Genomic DNA, 12680 nt, shown 5'->3' with positions numbered 1-12680 from the left:
TCCTGGACAGGTTTTTGACCCTATCATTTTCCTCTCCCTGCTTCTTCCTCAGCCTGAGACTCATTCCTCAAGAAGTGGATTTGCTGTGGGAACAGGAGAGAAAATAGGTTTTAAAATCAAGAAAGAAGAAGCTCTAGGGTAGCAATTTAAAAAAGCGAAACCAATGTACAGATTGCTGCAGTCAGTGCCAAAGTCCTGTGACCAGCACTGGCCTTGGGCTTGTGTTGAGGGTCCAGGAGACACCTGAGGTTTCTGCCTTCTGAGCAGGTTTTCTGCTGAGGACCCCAGGAGCTCAGAGGAGGGAGAGGCGAGGGAGGGCTGAACTGGCTCAAGGTGACTTCCCAGAGCACCCAGGTGGGAGCATTTCTGCAAGCGGGTCGGGATTAGAGAGGGAGACAGACATTGTCCGGGAGAGGGAACGTCGTGGGCATGAGTGTGGACCACTCACCGTGTGGGTGGCTGTGTTAAGCATTTCTTGACACCAAATGTTTTATTTAAATCTTCAGACAATCTTACGTGACAGCTACCACCATTATCCCAATTTTATAGGGGAAGAAACGGAGGCTTAGAGACACAAGGGAGCCCAAGGCCATGCGGTCAGTAAGCCTAGAACCAGGTCTCCAGAGTCCCGTCTCTTCTTTTTGTTTTAAATTTAAATCACTGTGAGTGATCCAAAATTATTTTTAATGGTAAAAATGAACACATACAATCAAGTAGAATATTACAGTCATTAACAATGTGATGCTCTGTTAACAGAGATGCATACCAGCTGTTGTGAATTTCAAGAGCAGCTTATCAAACCTTGTGGTACACTTTTCTTTCATTTTAAAAAAGATACATAAACAAAATTATCTGGAAGAATATATATCAAAGAAATGATTCTTTCTCTCTCTTTTTAAATTTCTAAGGTCCTTGTTGTTTTATCTCTTTGATATATCGTAGTGTATATCTGTTAATCCCAAACTCCTAATCTATCCCATCCCTTCTTGATCTCCTCTCTCTCCTGCCTTCTGGGAGACTCGCCCGGAGGGACGGGGTCTTAAAAGCCACTCGGAAGAGTTTGGATTGGAGGCTGCAGGAAATGGGGTGTGAGCATACGCACCTTGCCAGGAGAAAGCCAGGTGAAAGTCTGCCTGCATTCTGCAGGACAGACTCAGGAGGGGAAGAGGAAGGTGAATGAAGCAGGTGAAAGTCTTTTCAGTGAACGAGGTGTGAAGGGATGAGGCGGGCGGCAACAGAGATGGGGAATGTGAGGGAGAGTTCAACAAAGGGGTGATTGAACTTGGTCATAGGGGATGAAAGAGGGAAAAGTGAAAAGCAGTTCTGTGGACTAGCAAAACTGATAGCTCTTCATGCTTAACTGGAAGAACCAAAGGAAATAGAGAGTAAAAGAGAAGCAACAGAAAGAACTAGGTAAACAAAGGCAAGTCGGAAAGGACTTAGAAGGGAAGGTTGGTTGAAAGTTGCTTCCAGTGATGGGGGCCGTGTGTTATCCTTAGCAGGAGCCATCAAAAGAGGCGTGATTTGGGAGAAGGAAAGAAGAGAGAGTCAGATTCCTAGAATTTGGAAAATGTCATCTTTCAAATTTCAGACTGATACTCCCAGTATTTTCATAATCTCATGTTTCGGTAAAACACCGAATCACCACTTTATATCCACAAGGCAAATATGTAAGAGAATGGAATAATTCCAAATCATGATTGTAAATCCTTCTGCCCTTCAAGTGAGGCAAAGGTATAACTCTATAAAAGATTGAAAAGAAATTGAATGCCAGGTACGGTTTAACAGATTTGGCCAAGGAAGGATTTTAGCTTGGTGCCAAGGTTAAAGGGACATTTTTCTACTGCTTCTCTTTGTTTCAAAACTTGATTTCTTCTTTTTTCTAATCTGATTTTGAGCACTGTCGATAGGAACTATGTTAATTTGTTTCACATGAAAGAGTACATAGACAAGTTAAATATATGAGTAAAATATTTCACATAGCTGTACATTTCTAAATTTTCAAGAGGTTAGCCATAAATTTTCAAAAGGTTAGCCACTAAGATTAATTTCACAGAGAAAAAGCCTTTTGTTCTTTGAAATACAGCTTTTTCTTCTTAGCTCTGATTTGGAGATAGCATCTGTTTTAGTTCTCACGAGAAAGCTTGGTTGTTTCACGAGGTGTAGGTACACTGCTTTCTGTGGGAACAGGACAGATGATGATTACATAAGGATCGTGATATTCTTTTTATCCGTTGGCCAAATGAGAGTAAGGATTACCTAACAGCCTTTGAAGCCTTATGTTACCAAACATCTAGTTAAAAATGGAAATTTATGGGATACTTTTTTTTTTTTTTTTTGCGGTACACGGGCCTCTCACTGTTGTGGCCTCTCCCGTTGCGGAGCACAGGCTCCGGACGCGCAGGCTCAGCGGCCATGGCTCACGGGCCCAGCCGCTCCGCGGCATGTGGGATCTTCCCGGACCGGGGCACGAACCCGCGTCCCCTGCATCGGCAGGCGGACTCCCAACCACTGCGCCACCAGGGAAGCCCTGTGGGATACTTTTTGAAAAAGTTTATTTTTGAAAAGCTTATTTTGTGCTTACTGAAGGGAATGTTTACACAGTAGTTTGAGTATCATTTTTATTGTTGGTGTTGAAGTTGAAATTTCTTCTGTGGTCAGCACTTGATTAGTCATGGCAGGTCTTGCTTTTAAAGCCTTTTTGAGATGAGTAAGTTTCCATACCCTTGAGTTCATGTTCAAAGTTGTCAGCTCCGCAGTTCAGCTGAACCTTCTCGCCCTGCAGCAAGGTCAGTGCCAGGAGGCCATCTTCCCAGTCTGGCACTCAGCGTGGTGGTGAAGTGCTGCCTTGGCTAAAACTCTGGGCTGAAATGTCGGCGAGAGTTAAGGATACTGGGGACGTAGGGATACCAGACAGGCTCGTACGTCCTTTCCAGTCATGTGTTCCCAGGAATTTCTGCAATAACAGACCCACGTCCATAGATCAGACCAAGAGCACATCCTAGTGCCGAATAGGAGTCATGGGTGGATTTACCGATTTTAGATGATTCCACTGCTGCACTGTCTCATGAATGCAGGTATCTTTGAGACCATGATTTCCCAGTTTGCAGGTCCTTTATTCTGATTCATTTTCAGTGAACTGAAGCGTCTCTTCAAAGATTTTTCTTCCTAGAAGAGCACGTGGGTGGCATGTGTCCTAAGCCATTGCCTATCTGAGGATGCCTTCGGTAGCCTTTTCTCATGAGTAAGGACCTCACTGGCCTTTAAAGCTCAAGTCCCAACTTTTCATCTCAAAGTTCAGTTAATGTGTTATCGTGGTCTTTTGAAGTTTAATGTGACAGACGTTGGAGACTAGCTTTATTTTTTTCTTTCTTGATCACCTGGATTTTATGTACTAGAAGCATATTGGTTTTTTGCTGGATCCTTGTAATTGAGAACAGTTTCCAGGACATGCCTGGGTCCGAGTCTCTCCACACTGATTTTTATGGAAGAAGGAAAGTTTCTTTGAGCTGCCTGTCTCTTGGATTTGCTTGTTTTGTTTTTTAAAAATTACCTTTTACTGTGGCAAAATACACATAACCTAAAATTCAGCATCTGAGCCGTTGCACGTGTGCAGTTTAGTGGCGTTAAATACATTTGAAACCATGGGTAGTCGTTAGGCAAATCCATTTCACCGGTCTCCGCTCATTAGGGTCATCTACAAGACTCACATGCCCTCCGTTATTGTCCTAAACAGTGAGATGTTTGCCACAGTTGTTTTCCAGGAACTTGGAGTCAGCTGCGTCTCGTTTGAGCTGAACTGGTTAAGACTGGCCCAACGCTGCAACTGGGCATGCGCAAGCGTCCGGGCAGTGACCTTTTGAAGTCAGAGGGCAGAAAACTCCACCCTCAGGTCGTGCTGAGCTCCTCCATCTTCCCACGTGCATAGACCTGTAGCCTAGTTACTGCGCAGAAGGGCGATGACCCACCTTTTTCCAATCACCTTTCCCCACGCTCCCCACGCTCAGACCGCCCTGCTTCTTAATTACTTCATCCCATAAATGCCTCGAGCCCCTTGCCCTCCAGGAGGTGGATCTGAGGTCTGTTCCCTGTCTCTGCGCTGTTTGCTGCCAACCTCAGCGTCCCGGCGTTTCGGCTTGCTGCGCGACGGGCAAACCAACTCGGCTAGGTAACACGCCATCCGTTTCCAGGCTTTTTCATCTTGCAAAACTGAAACTGTAACCGTTAAACATTTCTTCCTATTTCTCTCTCCCCCCGCCCCCAAGCCCCTGCAGTCCCCATTCTACTTTCTGTCTCTGAATTTGGCTACTCTAGGTCCCCCACATAGGTGGAATCATACAGTGTTTGTCTTTCTGTGAGTGGCTCATTTCACTAAGTATCCTGCTTTCCAGGTTCATTCGTGCTGTAGCGTCTTGCAGAATTCCTCCCTTTTTAAGGCTGCATCACATTCCTTAGCGTGTATGTAATCACATTTTGTTGGCCCGTTTCAACTGCTCATGGGTGCTTGGGTTGCTTCTACCCTTTGGCTCTGTGAATAATGCTGCTGTGAACATGGGTGTACAAACATCTCTTTGAGACCCTGCTTTCAGTTCTTTCAGATACGTACCCAGAAGTGGAATTGCTGGGTCCATAGTATTTCTGTGTTTAGTTTTCTCAGATCCGCCATGCTGTTTCCACAGCAGCTGTGCCGTTTTGCATTCTCACCAACAGTGCACAAGGGTTCCAGTTTCTTCACATCCTTGTCAACACTTGTTTTCTGTTTGTTTGTTTGTTTTAACGGTAGCCGCTAATGGGTGTGAGGTGGGAGTTTGCTTATTTTTTGACTCTAACGTTTTCTTCAGTCCGGTCTAATTATCCTTCTATGCCACTTGCCCTGGCTTCTTCGGGAATAACTTAGGTTGGCCTTGTTCTCTATCCTACGTTTGTAGTATTTTCTCCTTCAATATTTAATATCTTTTTCTCTCATGTTCTGTGAAAGCATAACTGATTGAACTTTCCAGACTCTCCATTCTGCTCTTTCCTGTTGGTAAAACAGCTTGTTCTGCGTTTGCATTGTTCGTTTTGTAAATCTTCCTTTAGTCTCTTGTCTTTTCACTTCAGCCTGGCTTTTACTTATGTCTTTGTTTCCTTTTCATGGAGGTGGTTTTTTTTTCTTTTGTTTTTTTTTTTTTTTTTTTGAGGTACGCGGGCCTCTCAGTATTGTGGCCTCTCCCATTGCGGAGCACAGGCTCCGGAGGTGCAGGCTCAGCGGCCATGGCTCACGGGCCCAGCCGCTCTGTGGCATGTGGGATCTTCCCGGACCGGGGCACGAACCTATGTCCCCTGCATCGGCAGGCGGACTCTCAACCACTGCGCCATCAGGGAAGCCCTTCATGGAGGTGGTTTTTAAATGCTTTTGAAGACAACTGCTTTCTGAAACTTTCCCTGGTTCCCGCAGTGATGCACCTTGAGTAGCCGCTCCTGGTCTGCAGGACTCTGTTTCTCCTGCCCGTGGCCTTTTGTCAGAGGCTCTGCGTTGTCTTCAGACATCCAGGTTCAGGGTTTGCCAGCAGGGTACACGCTCCTTGTCTTTGGTCTCGTGACCTGTCGGTGGTGGTGGAGTCCCTTCTTAGATCTGTGGGGAGGACAGTGATGCACAACGTCTACCTGGATTTCTGTTTGAGGCTTTAACAAGTGCAGCTCTGTCCAGCTGCAGTAGAATTGGTATTTCTTTCATTGACTAATTATCTGATGTAACAAACCAGGAATCACAAACTCATGGCCAACTGGCTGCAGACAGCCCACAGGCCTTGTTGTGTTGGCCTTCCCCATGTCTGTATTTATCATTGTAATGCCTTAAAACGGGGCATGGGTTCTGCAGCCCACGACAGTGCCCACCCCTGTCTCTCGTTTCATCCCTTAGCCACTCTTCGTTTAGAGCATCTGCTTGGTGTCCGAGTTTGTGATTCCTGCCCCTACACGTTTAGAGGGCGTGATGCACGTCATGCCTCGGTACCACCAGGGCTCCACCTATGTTGGTCCCACCTTATCCCTTCAATTCTCAGGGTGCTCCCTGCAGAGGTGGGGATATTCATTCGTCAACCCACATGTAGTCACCAGCCCCACCGTGTCCCTCGGCTGTGCTCGTGGCTGTGGATACAGCACTGAATATGACGCGGGGGTGGGGGTGGGGAACCTGCCTTCTCTCTGCAGTTAAGTAGAGTTATTCATGTTTTGCAAGAAGTGATGGTAGCTGCTTGGTTAAAATCGTTTCTTTATCTTCATCTTGATTCTGACTCCTGGTTACCTAGGGTTTAATCACAATGATCAGTCTTTTTCCCCGTAAGAACATTGAAATCAGATCAACTGAGCTAGCTGATGGAGGGAAAAAACCTCAGTATTTTGCTTTGTAACTAAAAACTGCCTTAGGTATAAGATTATTTGAAGTAAAAAAAAAATTTCTTCAACTGTATGGGTGCAAAGGACCACTTTAGCTGGGAATTACCAAGCGGTTGGACAAGCCGGTGCAAAGAAATTAGGTTGATCTTAGTTTTACAATATTTGGCCGCTTTTGGTGTTTTTATAGCTTGTCTGGTAAGCCCCCAAGGCTTTTCTTGAGGCTTCCTTGCCGTCAGGGCACTGGTGAGAGCACAGGTCTGCCTGGGAGATGTGTGTCTTTAAGGCATTCAGAGAATCCTGACACGCAGATAAATTTGCTACCTCTTGTTCATCGAATGGTAGAAATACATTAAGCAATTCTAGGGACATGATGCTGGTTCTTCTTGGAGCATAAAGCAGGTGCTTTGGACGTGACAGCTTACCCACCTGCAGATGCTGGTAATTTGAATGCAGAGTCAAAGTGCTTTCCAGCAGGCCTCTTCGGCTCACTGCTTGCGATAGAAATGGGGTCAGACTGTTGAAGATCTTTCTATTAGGGTCCTCCATTCATCGTATTATTGAACGTTTGAATGCTAGAATTTGCGAAGTGCTTTTCAACAGTTATTTCCCTTTTGCTGATGAAATGACAGCGTTAACCGAGTTCAAGGCTATGAAAATGGATGCTGGAGCCCCCAGCAGTTTCTCAGGAGCTGTCGGTGTTCCGTGTGCTTGGCGTTTCTAGTTACCGTTTTCCTCACGTAGAGTTCATGGAAAGTCAGACATGGAACTCTAGATCTCTTGCTCCCTTCACCATCCTTGGATTTTGCCTTCTGAGATGGATTTATCGATTGATTGAAAAAGTTTTGAAGAAACAAGTCATGATTCTGTGGGAGAAATTTAAAACCATTTATCTGTTGCTGGGTTTAGAAAATGTTCCAAGAAGCTTTCATAGCCAAATTCTGCTTGAGTCATCGGTGAGGGGGGGAGAGAAATAATCGATGTTTCCTTTGGTTACTGTGAGTCATGCTACCCTGTGCTGGCCCTAATGAGGACAGAGACACTGCAAGATCTGCTCACCTCTGTCTTAGACAGTAACAGCCATAAATGGTCCTTATAACACTTGGGATGTGTGTGGACTGGGAGCCCTTATGAAAACCACTAGGGAATAAATGCTTATGAAACAGCTGACTCTGCAGAAGTGTTTATGGAGATCCAGCTCCATCTAGTTCTCAAAGGAAACAGCCTCAAATGCAAGAAGTACTTGCCGTCGTATGGTTTAGGCCTGTGGTACTTGTATCCTTCCATTCTGTAGTCAGTCACAGGTAAGCCCAAAGAGACCTGTGGGTTTGTGTTCAAATCTGTCCCTGCCAAGGAAGGTCCTGCTTGAATTTCGCAAGTAATCCGTTGAGACTCAGTTAGATGATTAGATGGTAACGTTAGATGACTAGCCCTAGGAGATACTAATATTCTACTTTATCTGCTTCTCATATAAGTTCTGAGACCAGGGCTAGAAGAGGACTTTGTAATAAAATGTTGTAAAATGTAATAAAAATAAAATGTTTATTCGGGCGTTCTCACCTTCCCCTCCTCCGTCCCCTTAGCTGCTCTTCCTTTTTCGTGATTGTGCATCTCCAGGTGTGATTACTCCTCAGTGGTGGCCTGTGTCTGGCTATAGCTCAGCTGACTGTAAGTTCATGGTTTGATTTGCTGCTTAATTCTTAGTTCTGATCTCTCTCAGGTCCAGTCTGAGGCCATGCCCCGCCCCCAGCACCTGTCTCATATATAAATGCTTTTGATCACAGGTAATTACGGGCTGGAGAGTGTGAGAGAGTAGATGAGCTGGAAGGGTCACCACCCCCAGGAAAATAAACATCAGGAAGTGACGTTTGTTATCAGATGGTGGCCTCCTTCTTTCCACATTTGATTTTCCTTTCCTACTCTCCCCTTAGACTTTGTCCCGCTGTATAAGGATGGAGGAAGCATCTTCAGAAATAGAGCAGTTGTGGGTATGGCAATGCAAAGGGGCGTGAACGCACCCCCCGCCCCCCGTTAATCTCTGCGAACTTTCCCTGGGTTTTGATCCTCTGCTTGTCTTCAAGTACCAGAGGGGAAAACTTCCGTTGAGATGCTGAGTTCTCCTTCATGGGTTTGTGTCGATTTAGTACATTAGATATCTGAGTTTCTGATTTTACGGATGAGAAGTTTCCCCTGTCTCTCTAGTGATATATAAAACATGCAACTGTGATATATCTTTGGCTCTTAATGATAGTGACTGATTATCAGAATTCTGTTGCCAAAATTCATAAATGCTCTGCGTATGTTTTCCTTGTTCTGGTCACTAAGCATTGGGAATAATCATTTGCATACTAATCAGAATATAATAGTTAACAAGATGAAGGGGAGGGAGTTGGTTGATGTCTTCTGACAACTACTAAAGCTCCAGAGAGAAAGATAGGATACTTAAAAAAAAAAAAAAAAGATTGCAACGTATTTGTGAATTTACTGCATTTGTAAGTATTAACTTAAAATCCATTTGAGATCGTATATAGCCTGAAAGAACCTAATGGAGAGTGTATTTCAGTAAGTACTTACAGAAGAGAATTTGAAGTTTTCCTTTTTCTTAAATTTGCATGACTTAGGAATTGACAAGTTTTATGGCATATTATTTTAATGGTGTGAATAATTTATAGTATCTGTGTGCTTAACTTTTTATGTCCTGAAAGGCTATTGACAATTCTACCTTTCTGAGGCTCTTTGAGGTTGAGGGTGGTTTCTTTAGAAATTTGGAAACTTGGAAACCGTCAAGAGTAAAACAGGCTTTGGGACTTGAGTTTGAACCGGTGACCGTACAAAGTGCTCCCATGCTGCTGTGCCTGTGAGTAGGATGGGAGGGGATGTAGAGATGCCCAGGGAGCCGCTGTCAGACCGGCTTCCCAACGAGAGGTCACGGCCCCTGTCTCTCAAGTGGTCCCCAAATCTCCAGTGAAGCCCTTTGATCCCATATCCCAGATTTCAGGTGCTCCCAGGAAACTTCTCAGGTGAATCTGCTCTGTTGGTTCTTGGTAAATGTTGTAGTTAGCTCAAACTACCTCAGCCTAACCTGACTAAGGGTGATCTCTTTCCTAGCTAAATAGACAGCACTGAATTTCTTTGTTGATTTTCCTTCATGCCGTAGCTCCCCACCATGAACATGATAAATTGATCATTTTGACGGTAACTTTGTTTCTCCTTGTATGTTTATTGTTACATCACATTGACATGCAGGGTAAAATGTACCCAAGTAGAAACTCCAGCTTTGCTGCTTTTTAAAAAATTTGTTTCTTTTTATTTTGCTTTTATTTTTTATTGAAGTATAGTTGATTTACAATGTTGTATTCATTTCAGGTGTACAGCGAAGTGATGCAGTTTACATATATATGTATAATGTATTATATCTATTCTTTTTCAGATTTGCAGCTTTCTAGTCATATCACTTAATCTCTATGGGAAATCTGTATAGTTAGGGATTTGGGCCAGGAATTTGAACTCAGGTCCTTTGCCAGACTGGTGTTCTGATGATGTCTCCCTACCTTGTATGAGCCAAATACGGCACCACCCACATCTCCCTCTGAGGCTTCCTTTCTGCTTGCCTTTCAGAAACGTGAAAATAAAAACTGGAGAATGGTTCTTTGAGGAACGAGCCAAGAAATTTCCAACTGAAGGTAAATGCTCTCAAAACGTTTACTAAAGTAAGATGACATATTCCCAGTTTAAAAACATTTGCTATTAAGATTTTGAACATGAAAAACTTAACAAGGCATGGTGTATGGGCTTCTGTCCGGTCAGCCCTCCTGTTCCTTTTGTTTAAACTTTCCTGCCTCTGCCCCTCAGCGGATGTGGTTTACCACCTTCGCTTGTGGGGCTTCCCTCTGTCCCCGCACTTACCCCACCCGTAACCCTGCTGAAATCCACCTGTTTTCCATGAAGTTTCCCTGACTTCTGCTTCTGGGGGTGATGTCTCCCTCTTCCGAAACACCGGTTTGTAGATACGTCTCTTCCATCATTGTTGAAATGCCTCATATTATATCATTATTTGTGCGCTTCTCTTTCTCTCCACAAGCAGAAACTGTGCTTTTAAAATCTTATTAGCCCCAAACCTTGATCAAAATGATTGAATGAATAACTGAAGGCCACAGTGAGTGGACTGCGTTAGAATTAGCAGATACTGGCGACCATGAAGTGAGCACATGTGATTATGTGAGTGGAGGTCTGTATTTGGTTCGTGGACCCCGGATGTCTTATAAAGTACTTGCAAAGTTGACATAATGGTGTGATTAGTAACTGGGACTCAAGGCCATGGAGAAAACGGGTCATGCTTTGGTTACAGAAGTGTCACGTCACAGCATGTGAGCTGTGCAGGTAAGAGGATAACTTATCAGGCAAAGGCGCACGCACGTGTCATCAGAATAGAGCAGAGGCAGCGTGCTCTGTACACCCCATCTGTCCACGGTGGTAACATGGGGGGCACCCGTCTCTGATGTGTCACCGTGGGGACTGCACACAGGGGAGCCTGGACTGACCTAGCGGGGATGTGGGTGGCTGGAAACGCTTTTTTTTCTGGTGGGGGGGAATAGTAACAGTTTGAGGTGGAGAAATAAGCCGTTTAGCCTCAACCAAAGTGTGTGTTGGCACATAAAGGAAGCCATTCGTCTGAGTGTTGACAGTCAGCTTTCATAAAAGCACTGTGCACCGAGATTTAGTCGGCGGTAAATTCTCCCTGGATTACATTCCTGACTCTTCTTACTGAAGAAAAAGTGATGATTCTGCAGTTTATTAGAAATCTGGAGGAATATATAATACTGATGGGAGTGCTCAAGCCAAAAAAAAAAAACTGCAGCGTGTATGATTTTTATCTAGACCTGTGTTTCTCAATCCTTTTTTCTCTAGTGTCCTCTCTCTAGTTCCCAAACAGCCTTGTTAACACTTTTTTTCCCTAAATATTACCAGTCCATGAAAGTTTCATATCCCAGATATACTGCATAGCTACAGCTATATATTTATGTATGGAGGCCTTTTGGAGCAGAGCACAAACCATTGAGATAGCTAAGATTTTTTTCATCTTCCGTGCAGTGTTTGCTCCCTTGGGGCCATCAGCCTATATCCATTGCATCATCTAAGCGAGCAGTGGCAGTCTGGAGTCTTCCTATACATTTTATTGTTTTGTTTCTTGAAAATACTTTTCGGTTGGGAGGCTAGGGTTTTCTTCAGGCGGTAGGTAGATTCTCATTTTTTTTTTTTCACATCTAGTCCTAGTTCATAAAAAGTCTGTAGGAAGTGAAGTTTCTGTTACTTCTGAAACCACCTCACTGAAGACATCCCAGACTTTTTTTAATACATTGTAAGTTTCGGTATCATTACTTCTGATAGGGAAAGTGATTTGCAGGCCAGAATACGTGTGTGCACGTGTCCAGCACTCTTCCTCTTCTGAGAGGAGGAAGTAGGTTATCCTGGTGATAGGAAGGGGAGGAGGAAAGAAATGAGACTGATTTCCCGGGCTTCTGGTTCTTGTCCAGTGACTTTCCACCAGAGTGAAAACATCAGTGAGGAAAAAAATTAGAGGAATGAAAGTCAGCCTAAGCACAAATCATCCTTTTCAGTTTTTGTTGTCTATTCTCAAGGTATAAAACCAACCAAAGAAAAACGACTCCTTCCTTCTCTTCAGTGCTTCCTCAGATGCTGAGGTGCCTCGTTTTCCTACTGTCTGATTTTAGTAGAGTTGGGCTCGGAAGGCGTGGCGAGGTGAAGAAGAGTGCCGTGTTGGGGGTCACGAGTAGGACTGTGCGCCTGACCACAGGTGGGGGGAGGTGGGGAGGAGATGATCAGCAGAGGTGGTCCAGGCTAGGATGCGGCAGGTTTACCTGGACAGGCGGGAACTCTGCCACACTTATCTCTGTCCCCAAAAGAGATTGAACTGAGTTTGGGTGCTCTATCAAGTTGAGGGCCAGGTAGGAAAACAGAAACCACACAGATTTGAAGAAACAATTTAGTTTAGGGAATAGGTTCAACAGGTATTGTTGGAGGACTGGGAAGACAAAAGGAGACCAGCGAGGGAGCACAGAGATGGTGACTGCAGGCAGTACACACTGCCAGGGCCACTGGTGAAGAGGAAGGGTTGGGCCCCTCCCCGCTCCCTGACTCCCGGCTCCCTTTCCCACTCCCTGCTGGGCCCTAATAGGCAGCCAGCTGCCCCCTCGTGCTCCGATGTGTTTGAGAAAAAGTGTGATTCTGCGTATTCCCTAGTGTGTTTGTCGTAATGGTGTGAACACGGCTCTTTCCAGCCTTCT

General features: G+C 44.7%; 1 protein-coding gene across 4 annotated transcripts in view; it reads left to right on the top strand.

The window, feature by feature from the left end:
• SYTL3 (synaptotagmin like 3) overlaps nt 1-12680 on the top strand; it is a 74931-nt gene that overhangs the window by 4885 nt on the left and 57366 nt on the right. For all 4 annotated transcript variants that reach the window (XM_060168285.1, XM_060168284.1, XM_060168286.1 and 1 more), the window contains exon 3: nt 9994-10058. In XM_060168285.1, the coding sequence (XP_060024268.1) occupies nt 9994-10058 (65 nt within the window). The remainder of the gene's footprint in view (nt 1-9993; nt 10059-12680) is intronic.

This window comes from Lagenorhynchus albirostris, chromosome 12, assembly GCF_949774975.1.
Source record: "Lagenorhynchus albirostris chromosome 12, mLagAlb1.1, whole genome shotgun sequence".
Classification (NCBI taxonomy): Eukaryota; Metazoa; Chordata; class Mammalia; order Artiodactyla; family Delphinidae; genus Lagenorhynchus; species Lagenorhynchus albirostris.
The sequence above is the reverse complement of the archived record's forward strand: the minus strand, read 5'-3'. Positions and strand labels throughout refer to the sequence as shown.